Source organism: Ranitomeya imitator, chromosome 10 (assembly GCF_032444005.1).
Source record: "Ranitomeya imitator isolate aRanImi1 chromosome 10, aRanImi1.pri, whole genome shotgun sequence".
Taxonomy (NCBI): Eukaryota; Metazoa; Chordata; class Amphibia; order Anura; family Dendrobatidae; genus Ranitomeya; species Ranitomeya imitator.
The window spans coordinates 147447966-147469916 of NC_091291.1; the positions used below are offsets into that span (position 1 = coordinate 147447966).

Genomic DNA, 21951 nt, shown 5'->3' on the forward strand with positions numbered 1-21951 from the left:
CTTCATCTGTAATTTTTCTAGCATTGCCAAACCATTGACCGATTTGACCAAGAAGGGTGCTGATTTGGTCAATTGGTCTTCTGCTGCTGTGGAAGCTTTTCAGGAGTTGAAGCGTCGTTTTTGTTCTGCCCCTGTGTTGTGTCAGCCAGATGTTTCTCTTCCGTTCCAGGTCGAGGTTGATGCTTCTGAGATTGCAGCAGGGGCGGTTTTGTCACAGAGAGGTTCTGATTGCTCAGTGATGAAACCATGTGCTTTCTTTTCCAGGAAGTTTTCGCCCGCTGAGCGTAATTATGATGTGGGCAACCGAGAGTTGCTGGCCATGAAGTGGGCATTCGAGGAGTGGCGTCATTGGCTTGAAGGAGCTAAGCATCGCGTGGTGGTATTGACTGATCATAAGAACTTGACTTATCTCGAGTCTGCCAAGCGCTTGAATCCTAGACAGGCCCGTTGGTCGTTATTTTTTGCCCGCTTCGACTTTGTGATTTCGTACCTTCCGGGCTCTAAAAATGTGAAGGCGGATGCTCTGTCTAGGAGTTTTGTGCCCGACTCTCCGGGTTTATCTGAGCCAGCGGGTATCCTCAAGGAAGGAGTCATTGTGTCTGCCATCTCCCCTGATTTGCGGCGGGTGCTGCAAAAATTTCAGGCGAATAAACCTGATCGTTGTCCAGCGGAGAAACTGTTCGTCCCTGATAGGTGGACTAATAAACTTATCTCTGAACTTCATTGTTCGGTGTTGGCTGGTCATCCTGGAATCTTTGGTACCAGAGAGTTAGTGGCTAGATCCTTCTGGTGGCCATCTCTGTCACGGGATGTACGTACTTTTGTGCAGTCCTGTGGGATTTGTGCTAGGGCTAAGCCCTCCTGTTCTCGTGCCAGTGGGTTGCTTTTGCCCTTGCCGGTCCCAAAGAGGCCTTGGACACATATTTCGATGGATTTCATTTCTGACCTTCCCGTTTCTCAAAAGATGTCAGTCATTTGGGTGGTCTGTGATCGCTTTTCTAAAATGGTCCATCTGGTGCCCTTGGCTAAATTGCCTTCCTCCTCTGATTTGGTACCTTTGTTCTTTCAGCATGTGGTTCGGTTGCATGGCATTCCTGAGAATATTGTTTCTGACAGAGGTTCCCAGTTTGTTTCAAGGTTCTGGCGAGCCTTTTGTTGTAGGATGGGCATTGACCTATCCTTTTCCTCGGCTTTCCATCCTCAGACTAATGGCCAGACCGAACGAACCAATCAGACCTTGGAAACATATCTGAGATGTTTTGTTTCTGCAGACCAGGATGATTGGGTGTCCTTTTTGCCGTTGGCTGAGTTCGCCCTTAATAATCGGGCCAGCTCGGCTACCTTGGTTTCTCCATTTTTCTGCAATTCTGGGTTCCATCCTCGTTTCTCTTCAGGACAGGTTGAGTCTTCGGACTGTCCTGGTGTGGATTCTGTGGTGGACAGGTTGCAGCAGATCTGGACTCAGGTAGTGGACAATTTGACCTTGTCCCAGGAGAAGGCTCAACTTTTCGCTAATCGCAGACGCCGTGTGGGTCCCAGACTTCGTGTTGGGGATCTGGTTTGGTTATCTTCTCGTCATATTCCTATGAAGGTTTCCTCTCCTAAATTTAAACCTCGTTTTATTGGTCCGTATAGGATTTCTGAGGTTCTCAATCCTGTGTCTTTTCGTTTGACCCTCCCAGACTCCTTTTCCATACATAATGTATTCCATAGGTCGTTGTTGAGGAGATACGTGGCACCTATGGTTCCATCTGTTGAGCCTCCTGCCCCGGTTTTGGTGGAGGGGGAATTGGAGTATATTGTGGAGAAGTTTTTGGATTCTCGTGTTTCTAGACGGAAACTCCAGTATCTGGTTAAATGGAAGGGTTATGCTCAGGAAGATAATTCCTGGGTTTTTGCCTCTGATGTTCATGCTCCCGATCTTGTTCGTGCCTTTCATGCGGCTCATCCTGGTAGGCCTGGGGGCTCTGGTGAGGGTTCGGTGACCCCTCCTCAAGGGGGGGGTACTGTTGTGAATTCTGTGGCTGAATTCACTCCTGTGGTCACAAGTGGTACTGCAGCTTCTGAGCTTCCTTCCTCAGGTGTTCTGGTGAGCTCATTAGCTGCTTCGTTACTTAACTCCACCTGATGCTGCTATCCTTGCTCCTAGTCAATGTTCCAGTGTTGGATCTGAGCTTCTCCTGATTGTTCCTGTGACCTGCTGCTCTGTATAGCTAAGTGCTTTTTTGCTATTTTGTTGCCTTTTTTCTGTCCAGCTTGTCTTTTGTTTTGCTGGAAGCTCTGAGACGCAAAGGGTGTACCGCCGTGCCGTTAGTCCGGCACGGTGGGTCTTTTTTGCCCCCTTTGCGTGGGTTTTGCTTTAGGGTTTTTTGTAGACTGCAAAGTTCGCTTTACTGTCCTCGCTCTGTCTAAGAATATCGGGCCCCACTTTGCTGAATCTATTTCATCCCTACGTTTTGTCTTTTCATCTTACTCACAGTCATTATATGTGGGGGGCTGCCTTTTCCTTTGGGGTATTTCTCTGGGGGCAAGTCAGGCCTATTTTTCTATCTTCAGGCTAGCTAGTTTCTTAGGCTGTGCCGAGTTGCATAGGTAGTGGTTAGGCGCAATCCACAGCCACTTTTAGTTGTGTTTAGGATAGGATCAGGTGTGCAGTCTACAGAGTTTCCACGTCTCAGAGCTCGTTCTTTTGTTTTTGGGTATTTGTCAGATCACTGTGTGCGCTCTGATCGCTAGGCACACTATGTCTCTGGATTGCCTTCATTACACCTTTCATTAGCAGACATAACATGCCCCACTACGAAGGAGGTCCACACACGTGCCCCACTACGAATGAGCTCCACACAAGTGCCCCATTACGAGGGAGGTCCACACATGTGCCCCACTACGAAGGAGCTCCACACAAGTGCCCCATTACGAGGGAGGTCCACAAACGTGCCCCACTACGAAGGAGCTCCACACACGTGCCCCACTACAAAGGAGCTCCACACACGTGCCCCACTACAAAGGAGCTCCACACACGTGCCCCACTACAAAGGAGCTCCACACACGTGCCCCACTGCGCCAGAGCTCTACACACGCGCTCTGTGCACACGCGCTCCACTACCCCCGAGCTCCACCCACACGCACTCCACTATACCTGAGCTCCGCACACACACGCCCCACAGCGCCCGAGCTCCGCACAAGCGCACATGAGCCAGGCCTCCATGTACAAGCGCCCCACCAGAGCTCCACGCACACGTACCTGACTTCCAAGTCCGCACTTTTCTCTATTTTCTCCTGTAATATCCAAACGCACAAATTTTGGTGGCCTCCCTGGTCTCCTCCCAGGTCCAAATTTCCTCCTTGTTCTACCTCGCCCGCGGGGTTTCGCCCTGGTATTTCAGAAGTGCAGAAAAGAGCGTTACTTGTGCCTCTGGGTCAGAGCTAGCACCAGAGCAGGACACGTAGAGGCAGCCGAATAGTATAACAACTTTATAACACCAGCATGCCTCCGGCAGCACAGACACACCCCGATGTAACAGAACATTAAAGGCTTATTCCCAAAAAGATATTCATTGTGTATGGCAACACCGGAGAAAATCTACGCCCTGTGTGACAGCCCTGCAGACAATGAATGCCATGGAGCGAACAGCCATGCCATTCAGAACGGGGCTGCAGAGCACTGCTCTGGGGGAGTCTAGAGCTCCAATCTCAGGTTCCAGGTATCGGACCACCCTGGTCACAAAGCCCACATACAGTCAGCCATAGTAAGTGTCCACATCCCATAGAACATACAGACAAATATTCCCACACCACCTGCTGAAGAAATCGAGTTTCTCGTCATGGGAGTTTAGATGCTGCTGCAGCTGCTCCGAGCTCATGAAGCGACGATTGCACTCGTAACACGGCCAGTTCTTTTCCTGCTCCCTCAGAACTACGGCAAAGAGGAGACTGATCAGCCATTAGGATGTAGTATGTGACCGGCGGTCCCGTCACTGGTGGGGGGGATGTGACTGATCAGCCTTTAGGATGTAGTATGTGACCGGTGGTCCCGTCACTGGTGGGGGGGATGTGACTGATCAGACATTAGGATGTAGTATGTGACCGGCGGTCCCGTCACTGGTGGGGGGATGTGACTGATCAGACATTAGGATATAGTATGTGACCGGCAGTCCCGTCACTGGTGGGGGGGGATGTGACTGATCAGACATTAGGATGTAGTATGTGACCGGTGGTCCCGTCACTGGTGGGGGGAGGGGGGGTGACTGATCAGACATTAGGATGTGGTATGTGACCGGCGGTCCCGTCACTGGTGGGGGGGATGTGACTGATCAGACATTAGGATGTGGTATGTGACCGGCGGTCCCGTCACAGGTGGGGGGATGTGACTGATCAGACATTAGGATGTAGTATGTGACCGGCGGTCCCGTCACTGGTGGGGGGATGTGACTGATCAGACATTAGGATGTAGTATGTGACCGGCGGTCCCGTCACTGGTGGGGGGGATGTGACTGATCAGCCATTAGGATGTAGTATGTGACCGGCGGTCCCGTCACTGGTGGGGGGGATGTGACTGATCAGCCTTTAGGATGTAGTATGTGACCGGTGGTCCCGTCACTGGTGGGGGGGATGTGACTGATCAGACATTAGGATGTGGTATGTGACCGGCAGTCCCGTCACTGGTGGGGGGGGATGTGACTGATCAGCCATTAGGATGTAGTATGTGACCGGCGGTCCCGTCACTGGTGGGGGGGATGTGACTGATCAGACATTAGGATATAGTATGTGACCGGCAGTCCCGTCACTGGTGGGGGGGGATGTGACTGATCAGACATTAGGATGTAGTATGTGACCGGTGGTCCCGTCACTGGTGGGGGGAGGGGGGGTGACTGATCAGACATTAGGATGTGGTATGTGACCGGCGGTCCCGTCACTGGTGGGGGGGATGTGACTGATCAGACATTAGGATGTGGTATGTGACCGGCGGTCCCGTCACAGGTGGGGGGATGTGACTGATCAGACATTAGGATGTAGTATGTGACCGGCGGTCCCGTCACTGGTGGGGGGATGTGACTGATCAGACATTAGGATGTAGTATGTGACCGGCGGTCCCGTTACTGGTGGGGGGGATGTGACTGATCAGACATTAGGATGTAGTATGTGACCGGCGGTCCAGTCACTGGTGGGGGGAATGTGACTGATCAGACATTAGGATGTGGTATGTGACCGGCGGTCCCGTCACTGGTGGGGGGGATGTGACTGATCAGACATTAGGATGTGGTATGTGACCGGCGGTCCCGTCCCTTGGGGGGGGGATGTGACTGATCAGACATTAGGATGTAGTATGTGACTGGCGGTCCCGTCACTGGTGGGGGGGATGTGACTGATCAGACATTAGGATGTAGTATGTGACCGGCGGTCCAGTCACTGGTGGGGGGGATGTGACTGATCAGACATTAGGATGTAGTATGTGACCGGCGGTCCAGTCACTGGTGGGGGGGATGTGACTGATCAGACATTAGGATGTAGTATGTGACCGGCGGTCCCGTCACTGGTGGGGGGGATGTGACTGATCAGACATTAGGATGTGGTATGTGACCGGCGGTCCCGTCACAGGTGGGGGGATGTGACTGATCAGACATTAGGATGTAGTATGTGACCGGCGGTCCCGTCACTGGTGGGGGGATGTGACTGATCAGACATTAGGATGTAGTATGTGACCGGCGGTCCAGTCACTGGTGGGGGGGATGTGACTGATCAGACATTAGGATGTAGTATGTGACCGGCGGTCCAGTCACTGGTGGGGGGGATGTGACTGATCAGACATTAGGATGTGGTATGTGACCGGCGGTCCCGTCACTGGTGGGGGGGATGTGACTGATCAGACATTAGGATGTAGTATGTGACTGGCGGTCCCGTCACTGGTGGGGGGGATGTGACTGATCAGACATTAGGATGTAGTATGTGACTGGCCGTCCCGTCACTGGTGGGGGGGATGTGACTGTTCAGCCGTCTACACCGATTTCTTCTCAGAAACATGGCTGATGGGCTCGCCTCACCTTTCCTTTCCTCCTGTGAAATGTCATGAATCTTTTGGTTTACGAACTCTGCGTATGAGGCAGCGTACCAAACCTATGAAGAGAAGAAACCTGTTATAAGGCGATATGTCTCCTGGCTGGTAAATCTGCAATATTCAATGCTCTGCAGGACATGGCTGCAGCCTCGGTGCGCGGCCCACATCAGCACAGGGTGGTCTTACCCTCAGCTCCTGTTTGGGCTCAATATTCTTAATGGTGGTGTAGTAGATGTGATGTCCGTACTGATACGCCACTAGGTTCTGCTCTAAGTGATTCTGAGCCGGACGCACAAACATCATCCAGTTACAGAGACTCTCCTCAGACAAATCAAACCACAGATCCTCCTGATACGACTCTGGGGTCTCCAGGGAATTGTGTAATAAAACCTGGAAAATAAATATTTCCAAGATAAAGGAGGAGAACAGTCCATCATCACCGATCTAGACACCAAGACCGACCCCCGGATTGTCACCACGATCCTTGGAAATAACGGGGCGGGCTTCTCGCTGGAGCCGCTCAGTTTACAGAGCAGCGTGTAACCCCCTGTCACGATAATGTAAATATGCCATGTTTGAGTATCTACCTAACAGTTTCATGGCTTTTCGGACACACGCTGTGGGCCTGTCCGATTCCCCTCTTCCTACTATGCCTGTGTGTGTGTGAATTCTAAGCCACTCTTTCTTCCCTCCTGCCAAAAGAATTTTTATGGTTCTATGCTGCAGGCAGACCAGTCTCCCTAAAACTACTCATTCTCTCCTCCCGCATAATACCAGCCAAAATTAGTATAGCCACTTCAAACTGCTTCTATTGTTCTATTAAAGTGATATATAGGGACACCGATCCGGGCTAGAGATATAAGAATTATATATTCCGGAGGCCCATCGATAGATCCATCATCACTGAAACCACTAGCAGCTAAACGCAACGAGTGCAAAGAGTGGATTTCTTCGTAAGCGGATCATGTAATTACTCCGAGTTTACACTTAAAAGAATCCCCACGATGTGGGGCACATTCTGATCATCATGTCCTTCTTGTACGAGGTTCCTACAGCGAGATATGGGGAAAAGATAGTTTTCATAAGTCTAAGTAAAGGGGAGGTTTCAGCCTCTAAGTGAGGTCGCCACAGGGGGAGAGCTTTGGCTTTAGGCTAAGGAGTAACTGTGTGAAGCAGGAGTCTTCAGTGTCTTTTGTCCGGGGTCTAGCTACGATACAGAGGGGTGCTATGCATCTGGATATATATGCTCGCCCTTCCCCCAGCACACGGCCAGCAATGATGATGCAATGACATAACGACCTGTAAGTGTTCTTTTCAATTTTAATCCCTTTTTAATTGTAATTGTGCATATGATTTGTCTCCTTTATAATATCTTTTTATACTTTGTAAACACTGCCTACATTTTTTTTGGAGTAAAATGTAAAACTACTAACTTGTCTCTCCCTGCTCTATAACGAACTGTCGCGTCCTCTGAGGTGAATTATGCTACTGATTTGGGTTGGCTCCGGACCCATTAATACTTGGAAAATCGGAATAGGTGGCAGCAGAATTTGTCCTGTGCAATTGGGAGTCGTGTAGCGACGGCGGCATTGATAATTATTGTTCCCACCTGAGTGGGAGCAGTTATATCGCTCTCACTGCAGGGTGCCCAATAGCCAGTACATAGCTGGCAGCCTTTCTGGTGACCTATTACCCTAGATGCAGTACCCTGTCTGACCTGAGGGTAAGGGGGGCGCCAGAGAGCTGCAAGTTGAACGTGGAAGCGCGGTGCTAACCGAACCCCAGTGGTCGCAGTTGCAGACCAAGCTGGAACCCTTGTTCTCCAACCGACCTGGAAGGACAGAGTTAGCGGTCCACGAGGTGGACACCGGGAATCATGCCCCACTACGGTGAACACCCTATCGGATCTCCGACCAAGTGCAGCAGGTTATGCACCAGGAGATCGATGAGATGTTATAGCTGGGGGTAATTCAACGGTTAAAGAGCGTGGGCCTCACATGTAGTTCTCGTGCCAAAGGATCGGACCACCCAGTTCTGCATGGACTACAGGGGGCTCAACGCCATCACAGCCCCTGATGCACACCCAATGCCGCGCATCGAGAAGCTGCTTGAGCGGTTAGCTGACGCCAAATATCTGACCATAATGGATCTGAGTCGAGGATACTGGCAGATTCCCCTGAGCCCCGAGGCGAGGGAGAAGTCCGGCTTCATCACACCCTTTGGACTGTACGAGTCCACGGTCATGCCCTTCGGAATGAAGAATGCCCCTGCCACTTTCCAGCGGATGGTCAACCACTTGCTTCAGGGACTGGAGAAGTAGGCGGTGGTGTACCTGGATGACATTGCCATCTTCAGTTCCTTCTGGGATGAACACCTGCAGCATCTCCAGGAGGTGCTCTGGCGAATTCACCAAGCCGGTCTGACCATCAAGCCGGGAAAGTGACAGATGGGCATGAGAGAGGTCCACTACCTGGGGCACCGGGTAGGCGAGAAATCCATAAAGCCAGAGTTTCCTGGCCCACCCCAAGGACCAAGAAACAGGTGATGTCCTTCCTGGGCACTGCAGGGTACTATAGGCGCTTCGTATATAACTATAGTAGCCTGGCAAAACCCTTGACAGACCTCACCACGACGATGCTACCCCAAATAGCCCCAAGTAGTCGATCGGACCGGCGGCTGTGAGGGGGCCTTCCAGGCGTTGAAAACGCAGTCGACTGTTCCTGGTGCAGACCGACGCCAGTGAGTTTTGCCTTAGTGCTGTGCTCAGCCAGGTCGACTAACGGAACCAGGAGTACCCCTGTGTTGTACCTGAGCCGGAAGCTTCTGCCGAAGGAAGTGGCCTATTCCACCATTGAGAAGGAGTGCCTGGCCATAGTCTTGGCCCTGCAACATTTGCAGCCCTACCTGTATGGTCACACCTTCGCTGTGCTGACTGACCACAACCCTCTGCGCTGGCTACAAGCCATGTGTGGAACCAACAGAAGGTTGCTACGCTGGAGCCTTGCCTTGCCCCCCAGCAGTACGACTTTACAGTCAAGCACAAAACGGGCAGCGTGCATGGCAATGGAGATGGGTTGTCCCGCCGGGGCGAACCTGCTGAGGTGTGCATGGAGTACCGAGAGGTTCTGCCTCTGTAGCGCAATCCAAAAGGGGGAGGTGTCACGATAATGTGAATATGCCATGTTTGAGTATCTACCTAACAGTTTCATATCTTTTCGGACACACGCTGTGGGCCTGTTCGACCCCCCCTCTTCCTACTCTGTGTGTGTGAATTCTAAGCCACTCTTTCTTCCCTCCTCCCACAAGAATTTTTATGGTTCTATGCTGCAGGCAGACCAGTCTCCCTAAAACTACTCATTCCCTCCTCCCGCATAACACCAGCCAAAACTGGTATAGCCACTTCCAAACTGCATGAGCTTCTATTGTTCTATAAAGTGATATATAGGGACACCGATCCTGGCTTGAGATATAAGAATTATATATTCCGGATGCCCATTGATAGATCTATCACTCACTGAAACCGATAGCAGCTAAACGCAACGAGTGCAAAGAGTGGATTTCTTCGTAAGCAGATCATGTAATTACTCCGAGTTTATACTTAAAAGAAACCCCATGATGTGGGGCACATTCTGCTCATCGTGTCTTTCTTATACGAGGTTCCTACGGAAGATAGTTTTCATAATTCTAAGTAAAGGGGAGGTTTCAGCCTCTCAGTGAGGTCACCACAGGAGGAGGGCTTTGCTTTTAGGCTAGGGAATAACTGTGTGAAGCAGAAGTTTTCAGTGTCTTTTGTCCGGGGTCTAGCTGCTATACATCTGGATATATGCTCGCCCTCGCCCCCTCAGCAAACAGCCAGTCATGATGATGTAATGACATAATGACCTGTAAGTGTTCTTTTCAATTTTAATCCCTTTTTATTTGTAATTGTATTGTACATATGATTTGTCTCCTTTATAATATCTTTTTATACTTTGTAAACAAGGTCTACCTTTTTTTGGAGTAAAATATAAAACTACTAGCTTGTCTCTCCCTGCTCTATAACGAACTGTCGCGTCCTCTAAGGTGTATAATGCTACTGATTTGGGTTGACCCATTAATACTTGGAAAAGCAGAGCTGGTGGCAGAAGAATTTGTCCTGTGCGATTGGGAGTTGTGTAGCGACTGTGGCGTTGATAAATGAGTGGGAGTAGTTATATTACCCTTGCTGCAGTGTGCCCAATAGCCAGTACATAGCCGGCAGCCTTTCTGGTGACCTATTACCCTAGGTGCAGTACCCTGTCCGACCTGGGGGCGCCAGAGAGCTGCAAGTTCCAAACCGGAACTGGGAAGTGGGATATAGGTAAATCCCCTTCAGAAGGAACCAGGGGCAAACAAACAACCCTGGTTCATGGCAAATTGGTGTGAGTGGTGGGGATGATAAAGGTATTTTCCCCGTGAACCTTGACAGATCGGTGGGATCCTTGACATATCCAGTGGGATTCGTGACATATTGGTAGCAGCGCGGTGGGATTCCTAACACCCCCCATGCACCACTCTGGGGGGCTGCCACACTCTACACTGCTGCTAGGAAGGGTCAGCATTAGATGGGAGAATGGCTGGAGGATTCGGACCCCAAACCGGTCAGTCAGAGAAACCTGTCAGTCAGAGAGGTGATGATGCCCTTGTGAATCCCAGCGAGACTACACGGACTGTTCCCGTCTGTGCTGGAGACTCGGTGCAGATCTCGGCATTTTTACTTGTACAAAATGGTGCTGGCAGAAATGATGGACCGGCAGTAACACTACAGGCTCTGTGAGGCGTTGCTGGGGTCAATAATGTGACGGATCTGATGTAGAAAGCAGCGTGCATTATATTCTAAGGACATCTGATGGGTCATGGGGGCAGTCCAGCTCTGCTGAAGAGTTACAGGGGGGTGGTCCCACTGCTCCGCTGAAGAGCCACGTGGGCGGTCCCGCTCTACTGAAGAGCCACGGGGGGCGGTCATGCTCTACTGAAGAGCCTCGGGGGTGAACCAGCTCCGCTGAAGATCCACGGGGGGCGGTCCCACTGCTCCACTGAAGAGCCACGGGGGCGGTCCCACTGCTCCACTCTAGTCATGGTCGGCGGTTCCACTGCTCCACTGAAGAGCCTCGGGGGTGGACCAGCTCCGCTAAAGAGCCACGGGGGCGGTCCCACTTTGCTGAAGAGCTGTGGAGAGGCGGTCCCGCAGGCTTAGATACATGGCAGGATCTGGCACATGAGTGATGTAGTGAGGTGCATGTGCCGGGCATCAATACCACCCAATCACCGCTCTACAGAACAAGCTGGCAGTGGTTTGGGGGCTACTGACAGGTTCCCCGGATCTCCATTTACAGTATGCAGCCCCTCCTGTGAGATATAGAGACGATGAGGGGCTATACACAGGGCTGTGGAGTCAGAATAAAACGTAATGACTCCCATCATCTGTAACACCCTGGGTTCAGTAGTTCAGTGCAGGATGTAAAGGTTTTCATATGAATGTGGGAAGGTTATAAAATCTCCTATAAATGTCAGTTCTGTTCCTGATCTCAGGATCGCGGCTATTAGTGGTGATGAATCTGTGCTGCACTTTCTGCACATGCTCAGTAGTGATCAGCGCTGTGGGGGTCAGAGGTTTAGTTTACCGACTCCACACCCCGGCTCTACACCGCGCTCCCCACCTTTTACTTTACACTCCCCCCCCCCCCTAAATCACAAACCTTCAGATGGATGTAGTGATCCTTCAGCTCTGACTGTTTGACTAGAGGACCCTCCAGAGGCCCGAACTGTGTGCGCTTGGGAATACGGCGTTTGGAGTAAACCCCGCCAAGGAAGCGGTCGATGTACAGGACCAGAGGCAGGCTGGCGCGAGCTCGGGTTAGGACGGGGCGGTTGGGAATGGGATGGAGCGCTCCATGTTTAGGGCACACGGAGGGATGGGCGTTGTTACACTCCTCACACCCTGCAAGACACGAGAAAACAAGTTACAAAATGTTGTGCCCCAGATACGTCACAAACACAGGGAAAGGGCAGGTTACAGGCTCTGTCCATGGCCCCGCGCCCAGCACTCCTTCCCCGCGCGCCCAGCACTCCCTTCCCGCGCGCCCAGCACTCCCTCCCAGAAATCACTCCCCGCGCGCCCATCACTCCCATCATTCAGCACCCATCACTCACTCCCCGCGCACCCATCACTCACTCCCCGCACGCCCATCACTCCCTCACTGGCTGCGCGCCCGCCACACACTCCCCGCGCGCCCATCACTCACTGCGCGCCCGCCACACACTCCCCGCGCGCCCATCACTCCCTTCCCGCGCGCCCATCACTCACTGCGCGCCCGCCACACACTCCCCGCGCGCCCATCACTCATAGTAACATAGTAACATAGTTAGTAAGGCCGAAAAAAGACATTTGTCCATCCAGTTCAGCCTATATTCCATCATAATAAATCCCCAGATCTACGTCCTTCTACAGAACCTAATAATTGTATGATACAATATTGTTCTGCTCCAGGAAGACATCCAGGCCTCTCTTGAACCCCTCGACTGAGTTCGCCATCACCACCTCCTCAGGCAAGCAATTCCAGATTCTCACTGCCCTAACAGTAAAGAATCCTCTTCTATGTTGGTGGAAAAACCTTCTCTCCTCCAGACGCAAAGAATGCCCCCTTGTGCCCGTCACCTTCCTTGGTATAAACAGATCCTCAGCGAGATATTTGTATTGTCCCCTTATATACTTATACATGGTTATTAGATCGCCCCTCAGTCGTCTTTTTTCTAGACTAAATAATCCTAATTTCGCTAATCTATCTGGGTATTGTAGTTCTCCCATCCCCTTTATTAATTTTGTTGCCCTCCTTTGTACTCTCTCTAGTTCTATTATATCCTTCCTGAGCACCGGTGCCCAAAACTGGACACAGTACTCCATGTGCGGTCTAACTAGGGATTTGTACAGAGGCAGTATAATGCTCTCATCATGTGTATCCAGACCTCTTTTAATGCACCCCATGATCCTGTTTGCCTTGGCAGCTGCTGCCTGGCACTGGCTGCTCCAGGTAAGTTTATCATTAACTAGGATCCCCAAGTCCTTCTCCCTGTCAGATTTACCCAGTGGTTTCCCATTCAGTGTGTAATGGTGACATTGATTCCTTCTTCCCATGTGTATAACCTTACATTTATCATTGTGAAACCTCATCTGCCACTTTTCAGCCCAAGTTTCCAACTTATCCAGATCCATCTGTAGCAGAATACTATCTTCTCTTGTATTAACTGCTTTACATAGTTGTGTATCATCTGCAAATATCGATATTTTACTGTGTAAACCTTCTACCAGATCATTAATGAATATGTTGAAGAGAACAGGTCCCAATACCGACCCCTGCGGTACCCCACTGGTCACAGCGACCCAGTTAGAGACTATACCATCTATAACCACCCTCTGCTTTCTATCACTAAGTCAGTTACTAACCCATTTACACACATTTTCCCCCAGACCAAGCATTCTCATTTTGTGTACCAACCTCTTGTGCGGCACGGTATCAAACGCTTTGGAAAAATCGAGATATACCACGTCCAATGACTCACCGTGGTCCAGCCTATAGCTTACCTCTTCATAAAAACTGATTAGATTGGTTTGACAGGAGCGATTTCTCATAAACCCATGCTGATATGGAGTTAAACAGTTATTCTCATTGAGATAATCCAGAATAACATCCCTCAGAAACCCTTCAAATATTTTACCAACAATAGAGGTTAGACTTACTGGCCTATAATTTCCAGGTTCACTTTTAGAGCCCTTTTTGAATATTGGCACCACATTTGCTATGCGCCAATCCTGCGGAACAGACCCTGTCGCTATAGAGTCCCTAAAAATAAGAAATAATGGTTTATCTATTACATTACTTAGTTCTCTTAGTACTCGTGGGTGTATGCCATCCGGACCCGGAGATTTATCTATTTTAATCTTAGTTAGCCGGTTTCGCACCTCTTCTTGGGTTAGATTGGTGACCCTTAATATAGGGTTTTCATTGTTTCTTGGGATTTCACCTAGCATTTCATTTTCCACCGTGAATACCGTGGAGAAGAAGGTGTTTAATATGTTAGCTTTTTCCTCGTCATCTACAACCATTCTTTCCTCACTATTTTTTAAGGGGCCTACATTTTCAGTTTTTATTCTTTTACTATTGATATAGTTGAAGAACAGTTTGGGATTAGTTTTACTCTCCTTAGCAATGTGCTTCTCTGTTTCCTTTTTGGCAGCTTTAATTAGTTTTTTAGATAAAGTATTTTTCTCCCTATAGTTTTTTAGAGCTTCAATGGTGCCATCCTGCTTTAGTAGTGCAAATGCTTTCTTTTTACTGTTAATTGCCTGTCTTACTTCTTTGTTTAGCCACATTGGGTTTTTCCTATTTCTAGTCCTTTTATTCCCACAAGGTATAAACCGCTTACACTGCCTATTTAGGATGTTCTTAAACATTTCCCATTTATTATCTGTATTATTAGTTCTGAGGATATTGTCCCAGTCTACCAGATTAAGGGCATCTCTAAGCCGGTCAAACTTTGCCTTCCTAAAGTTCAGTGTTTTTGTGACTCCCTGACAAGTCCCCCTAGTGAAAGACAGGTGAAACTGTACAATATTGTGGTCGCTATTTCCTAGATGCCCGACCACCTGCAGATTTGTTATTCTGTCAGGTCTATTAGATAGTATTAGGTCTAAAAGTGCTGCTCCTCTGGTTGGATTCTGCACCAATTGTGAAAGATAATTTTTCTTGGTTATTAGCAGAAACCTGTTGCCTTTATGGGTTTCACAGGTTTCACTTTCCCAGTTAATATCCGGGTAGTTAAAGTCCCCCATAACCAGGACCTCATTATGGGTTGCAGCTTCATCTATCTGCTTTAGAAGTAGACTTTCCATGCTTTCTGTTATATTTGGGGGTTTGTAACAGACCAGGGATTCAAGCTTCAGGAGGCTAATTTGCATATTCCAGGTGCCTTCTGGGAGAAGCGAAGTCTCCCTAAGCTAGAAGATCGTTGGGTACAGCCGGGACCAGCTGCTTCGAAAGCATCACCAAACCAGGGATTCAAGCTTCAGGAGGCTAATTTGCATATTCCAGGTGCCTTCTGGGAGAAGCGAAGTCTCCCTAAGCTAGAAGATCGTTGGGTACAGCCGGGACCAGCTGCTTCGAAAGCATCACCAAACCAGGGATTCAAGCTTCAGGAGGCTAATTTGCATATTCCAGGTGCCTTCTGGGAGAAGCGAAGTCTCCCTAAGCTAGAAGATCGTTGGGTACAGCCGGGACCAGCTGCTTCGAAAGCATCACCAAACCAGGGATTCAAGCTTCAGGAGGCTAATTTGCATATTCCAGGTGCCTTCTGGGAGAAGCGAAGTCTCCCTAAGCTAGAAGATCGTTGGGTACAGCCGGGACCAGCTGCTTCGAAAGCATCACCAAACCGCGCGCCTTACGGCGCGCAAATTTTTGCCTGTAGGACATTATTGCAAGAGAGCTTGGCTGAGTAGATTACACAAGAAGAAAAACACACAGCAAGTCAGCAGGATCTAGGAGCAACATGGCAGATGTGACAACCTACATGGTGAGCTGCAGCATGTGCTACATGTTCACAGATCGACCAGAAGAAGAATCCAATTTCACCTGTCAGAAGTGTAGACTAGTGGCCCTTTTAGAAGAAAAGGTGCGGGGTCTGGAAGAAAGAATAGCAACTTTGAAACTCATCAAAGAGAATGAAGACTTTCTAGACAGAACAGAAGCATCTCTACTGGTCACAGAAGGTGCAAAAAGTGTCAGAGAACCTCCAAAAGCAGATGAGTGGAAGCATGTGACCAAAAGAAGCAAGAAGACCATGGAGAAATCACCAACCACACAACTGAAGAACCGATATCAAATCTTTGTAGAGGATGAAGATGGCACACATAAGAATGAAGCAATACCAGCAAGCAAAAAAGAAAAGGGCACACAGCAACAAGTGACAGCAAAAAGTACAGCCAAGAAGCAACGAAGAGTGGTGGTGGTGGGAGACTCACTACTGAGAGGCACAGAAGCAGCCATCTGCAGACCGGACATAACTGCAAGAGAAGTATGCTGCCTTCCAGGTGCGATGATCAAGGATGTGACCGATAGGATACCAAAGCTCTTCAGCTCCAAGGACGTCCACCCATTTCTTCTGATACATGTTGGCACCAATGACACGGCAAGGAAGGACCTACCGACAATCTGCAAGGACTTTGAAGAGTTGGGGAAGAAAGTAAAGGAACTGGATGCACAGGTAGTTTTTTCTTCTATCCTTCCAGTAGACGGGCATGGCACCAGGAGATGGAACAGGATCCTTGATGCAAACAACTGGCTAAGACGATGGTGCAGACAACAAGGATTTGGATTCCTGGACCACGGTGTGAATTACTGGTATGATGGACTCCTCGCCAGAGACGGACTACACCTTAACAAGCCTGGGAAACACACATTCGCCAGAAGACTCGCTACACTCATCAGGAGGGCGTTAAACTAGAAGAAGAGGGGACGGGAAGAAAAACATTAGACTCGAACAAAGACGACCCAGGAAAACATACTCAGAAGGGAGGTAAGAACATTTCTAAAACAATCCACAGTGAGGAGATTGGAACAAAACAAAATCCTCTAAACTGCATGCTCGCAAACGCCAGAAGCCTGACAAACAAGATGGAAGAACTAGAAGCAGAAATATCTACAGGTAACTTTGACATAGTGGGAATAACCGAGACATGGTTAGATGAAAGCTATGACTGGGCAGTTAACTTACAGGGTTACAGTCTGTTTAGAAAGGATCGTAAAAATCGGAGAGGAGGAGGGGTTTGTCTCTATGTAAAGTCTTGTCTAAAGTCCACTTTAAGGGAGGATATTAGCGAAGGGAATGAGGATGTCGAGTCCATATGGGTTGAAATTCATGGAGGGAAAAATGGTAACAAAATTCTCATTGGGGTCTGTTACAAACCCCCAAATATAACAGAAAGCATGGAAAGTCTACTTCTAAAGCAGATAGATGAAGCTGCAACCCATAATGAGGTCCTGGTTATGGGGGACTTTAACTACCCGGATATTAACTGGGAAACAGAAACCTGTGAAACCCATAAAGGCAACAGGTTTCTGCTAATAACCAAGAAAAATTATCTTTCACAATTGGTGCAGAATCCAACCAGAGGAGCAGCACTTTTAGACCTAATACTATCTAATAGACCTGACAGAATAACAAATCTGCAGGTGGTCGGGCATTTAGGAAATAGCGACCACAATATTGTGCAGTTTCACCTGTCTTTCACTAGGGGGACTTGTCAGGGAGTCACAAAAACATTGAACTTTAGGAAGGCAAAGTTTGAACAGCTTAGAGATGCCCTTAATCTGGTAGACTGGGACAATATCCTCAGAAATGAGAATACAGATAATAAATGGGAAATGTTTAAGAACATCCTAAATAGGCAGTGTAAGCGGTTTATACCTTGTGGGAATAAAAGGACTAGAAATAGGAAAAACCCAATGTGGCTAAACAAAGAAGTAAGACAGGCAATTAACAGTAAAAAGAAAGCATTTGCACTACTAAAGCAGGATGGCACCATTGAAGCTCTAAAAAACTATAGGGAGAAAAATACTTTATCTAAAAAACTAATTAAAGCTGCCAAAAAGGAAACAGAGAAGCACATTGCTAAGGAGAGTAAAACTAATCCCAAACTGTTCTTCAACTATATCAATAGTAAAAGAATAAAAACTGAAAATGTAGGCCCCTTAAAAAATAGTGAGGAAAGAATGGTTGTAGATGACGAGGAAAAAGCAAACATATTAAACACCTTCTTCTCCACGGTATTCACGGTGGAAAATGAAATGCTAGGTGAAATCCCAAGAAACAATGAAAACCCTATATTAAGGGTCACCAATCTAACCCAAGAAGAGGTGCGAAACCGGCTAAATAAGATTAAAATAGATAAATCTCCGGGTCCGGATGGCATACACCCACGAGTACTAAGAGAACTAAGTAATGTAATAGATAAACCATTATTTCTTATTTTTAGTGACTCTATAGCGACAGGGTCTGTTCCGCAGGACTGGCGCATAGCAAATGTGGTGCCAATATTCAAAAAGGGCTCTAAAAGTGAACCTGGAAATTATAGGCCAGTAAGTCTAACCTCTATTGTTGGTAAAATATTTGAAGGGTTTCTGAGGGATGTTATTCTGGATTATCTCAATGAGAATAACTGTTTAACTCCATATCAGCATGGGTTTATGAGAAATCGCTCCTGTCAAACCAATCTAATCAGTTTTTATGAAGAGGTAAGCTATAGACTGGACCACGGTGAGTCATTGGACGTGGTATATCTCGATTTTTCCAAAGCGTTTGATACCGTGCCGCACAAGAGGTTGGTACACAAAATGAGAATGCTTGGTCTGGGGGAAAATGTGTGTAAATGGGTTAGTAACTGGCTTAGTGATAGAAAGCAGAGGGTGGTTATAAATGGTATAGTCTCTAACTGGGTCGCTGTGACCAGTGGGGTACCGCAGGGGTCAGTATTGGGACCTGTTCTCTTCAACATATTCATTAATGATCTGGTAGAAGGTTTACACAGTAAAATATCGATATTTGCAGATGATACAAAACTATGTAAAGCAGTTAATACAAGAGAAGATAGTATTCTGCTACAGATGGATCTGGATAAGTTGGAAACTTGGGCTGAAAGGTGGCAGATGAGGTTTAACAATGATAAATGTAAGGTTATACACATGGGAAGAGGGAATCAATATCACCATTACACACTGAATGGGAAACCACTGGGTAAATCTGACAGGGAGAAGGACTTGGGGATCCTAGTTAATGATAAACTTACCTGGAGCAGCCAGTGCCAGGCAGCAGCTGCCAAGGCAAACAGGATCATGGGGTGCATTAAAAGAGGTCTGGATACACATGATGAGAGCATTATACTGCCTCTGTACAAATCCCTAGTTAGACCGCACATGGAGTACTGTGTCCAGTTTTGGGCACCGGTGCTCAGGAAGGATATAATGGAACTAGAGAGAGTACAAAGGAGGGCAACAAAATTAATAAAGGGGATGGGAGAACTACAATACCCAGATAGATTAGCGAAATTAGGATTATTTAGTCTAGAAAAAAGACGACTGAGGGGCGATCTAATAACCATGTATAAGTATATAAGGGGACAATACAAATATCTCGCTGAGGATCTGTTTATACCAAGGAAGGTGACGGGCACAAGGGGGCATTCTTTGCGTCTGGAGGAGAGAAGGTTTTTCCACCAACATAGAAGAGGATTCTTTACTGTTAGGGCAGTGAGAATCTGGAATTGCTTGCCTGAGGATGTGGTGATGGCGAACTCAGTCGAGGGGTTCAAGAGAGGCCTGGATGTCTTCCTGGAGCAGAACAATATTGTATCAGAATTTTGTTACCATTTTTCCCTCCATGAATTTCGACCCATATGGACTCGACATCCTCATTTCCTTCGCTAATATCCTCCCTTAAAGTGGACTTTAGACAAGACTTTACATAGAGACAAACCCCTCCTCCTCTCCGATTTTTACGATCCTTTCTAAACAGACTGTAACCCTGTAAGTTAACTGCCCAGTCATAGCTTTCATCTAACCATGTCTCGGTTATTCCCACTATGTCAAAGTTACCTGTAGATATTTCTGCTTCTAGTTCTTCCATCTTGTTTGTCAGGCTTCTGGCGTTTGCGAGCATGCAGTTTAGAGGATTTTGTTTTGTTCCAATCTCCTCGCTGTGGATTGTTTTAGAAATGTTCTTACCTCCCTTCTGAGTATGTTTTCCTGGGTCGTCTTTGTTCGAGTCTAATGTTTTTCTTCCCGTCCCCTCTTCTTCTAGTTTAACGCCCTCCTGATGAGTGTAGCGAGTCTTCTGGCGAATGTGTGTTTCCCAGGTTTGTTGAGGTGTAGTACGTCTCTGGCGAGGAGTCCATCGTACAAGTAATTCACACCGTGGTCCAGGAATCCGAATCCTTGTTGTCTGCACCATCGTCTTAGCAAGTTGTTTGCATCAAGGATCCTGTTCCATCTCCTGGTGCCATGCCCGTCTACTGGAAGGATAGAAGAAAAAACTACCTGTGCATCCAGTTCCTTTACTTTCTTCCCCAACTCTTCAAAGTCTTTGCAGATTGTCGGTAGGTCCTTCCTTGCCGTGTCATTGGTGCCAACATGTATCAGAAGAAATGGGTGGACGTCCTTGGAGCTGAAGAGCTTTGGTATCCTATCGGTCACATCCTTGATCATCGCACCTGGAAGACTTCTCTTGCGGTTATGTCCGGTCTGCAGATGGCTGCTTCTGTGCCTCTCAGTAGTGAGTCTCCCACCACCACCACTCTTCGTTGCTTCTTGGCTGTACTTTTTGCTGTCACTTGTTGCTGTGTGCCCTTTACTTTTTTGCTTGCTGGTATTGCTTCATCCTTAGGTGTGCCATCTTCATCCTCTACAAAGATTTGATATCGGTTCTTCAGTTGTGTGGTTGGTGATTTCTCCATGGTCTTCTTGCTTCTTTTGGTCACATGCTTCCACTCATCTGCTTTTGGAGGTTCTCTGACACTTTTTTCACCTTCTGTGACCAGTAGAGATGCTTCTGTTCTGTCTAGAAAGTCTTCATTCTCTTTGATGAGTTTCAAAGTTGCTATTCTTTCTTCCAGACCCCGCACCTTTTCTTCTAAAAGGGCCACTAGTCTACACTTCTGACAGGTGAAATTGGATTCTTCTTCTGGTCGATCTGTGAACATGTAGCACATGCTGCAGCTCACCATGTAGGTTGTCACATCTGCCATGTTGCTCCTAGATCCTGCTGACTTGCTGTGTGTTTTCCTTCTTGTGTAATCTACTCAGCCAAGCTCTCTTGCATTAATGACCTACAGGCAAAAATTTGGTGATTCTTTCCAAGCAGCTGGTCCCGGCTGTACCCAACGATCTTCTAGCTTAGGGAGACTCACTCCCTGCGCGCCCGCCACACACTCCCCGCGCACCCATCACTCACTCCCCGCACGCCCATCACTCCCTCACTGGGCGCCCGGCACACACTCCCTGCGCGCCCATCACTCACTCACTGCGCGCCCTCCAGACACTCCCCGCGCACCCATCACTCACTGCGCGCCCGCCACACACTCCCCGCGCGCCCATCACTCACTCCCCGCGCGCCCGCCACACTCCCCGCGCGCCCATCACTCACTCCCCGCGCGCCCGCCACACACTCCCCGCGCGCCCATCACTCAGTCCCCGCGCGCCCGCCACACACTCCACGCGCACCCATCACTCAGTCCCCGCGCGCCCGCCACACACTCCCCGCGCACCCATCACTCAGTCCCCGGGCGCCCATCACTCCCTCACTGCGCGCCCGCCACACACTCCCCGCGCGCCCATCACTCAGTCCCCGCGCGCCCGCCACACACTCCCCGCGCGCCCATCACTCACTGCGCGCCCGCCACACACTCCCCGCGCGCCCATCACTCCCTCACTGCGCGCCCGGCACACACTCCCTGCGCGCCCATCACTCACTCACTCACTGCGCGCCCTCCACACACTCCCCGCGCACCCATCACTCACTGCGCGCCCGCCACACACTCCCCGCGCGCCCATCACTCACTCCCCGCGCGCCCGCCACACACTCCCCGCGCGCCCATCACTCACTCCCCGCGCGCCCGCCACACACTCCCCGCGCGCCCATCACTCAGTCCCCGCGCGCCCATCACTCACTCCCCGCGCGCCCGCCACACACTCCCCGCGCGCCCATCACTCACTCCCCGCGCGCCCGCCACACACTCCCCGCGCGCCCATCACTCAGTCCCCGCGCGCCCGCCACACACTCCCCGCGCACCCATCACTCAGTCCCCGCGCGCCCGCCACACACCCATCACTCAG

The 21951-nt window shown here is 49.2% G+C and overlaps 1 protein-coding gene across 5 annotated transcripts in view; it reads right to left on the reverse strand.

Annotated features, from left to right (window-relative positions):
- Positions 1–21951, reverse strand: part of PRDM10 (PR/SET domain 10) — a 126581-nt gene that overhangs the window by 45547 nt on the left and 59083 nt on the right. For 3 of the 5 annotated variants that reach the window (XM_069741838.1, XM_069741835.1, XM_069741836.1), the window contains exons 7-11: positions 11773–12014; positions 6242–6445; positions 6042–6114; positions 3796–3916; positions 3245–3374 (exon numbers count right to left, since the gene is read on the reverse strand). In XM_069741838.1, the coding sequence (XP_069597939.1) occupies positions 3245–3374; positions 3796–3916; positions 6042–6114; positions 6242–6445; positions 11773–12014 (770 nt within the window). The remainder of the gene's footprint in view (positions 1–3244; positions 3375–3795; positions 3917–6041; positions 6115–6241; positions 6446–11772; positions 12015–21951) is intronic. The other 2 variants (XM_069741837.1, XM_069741839.1) reach the window with 1 other exon arrangement.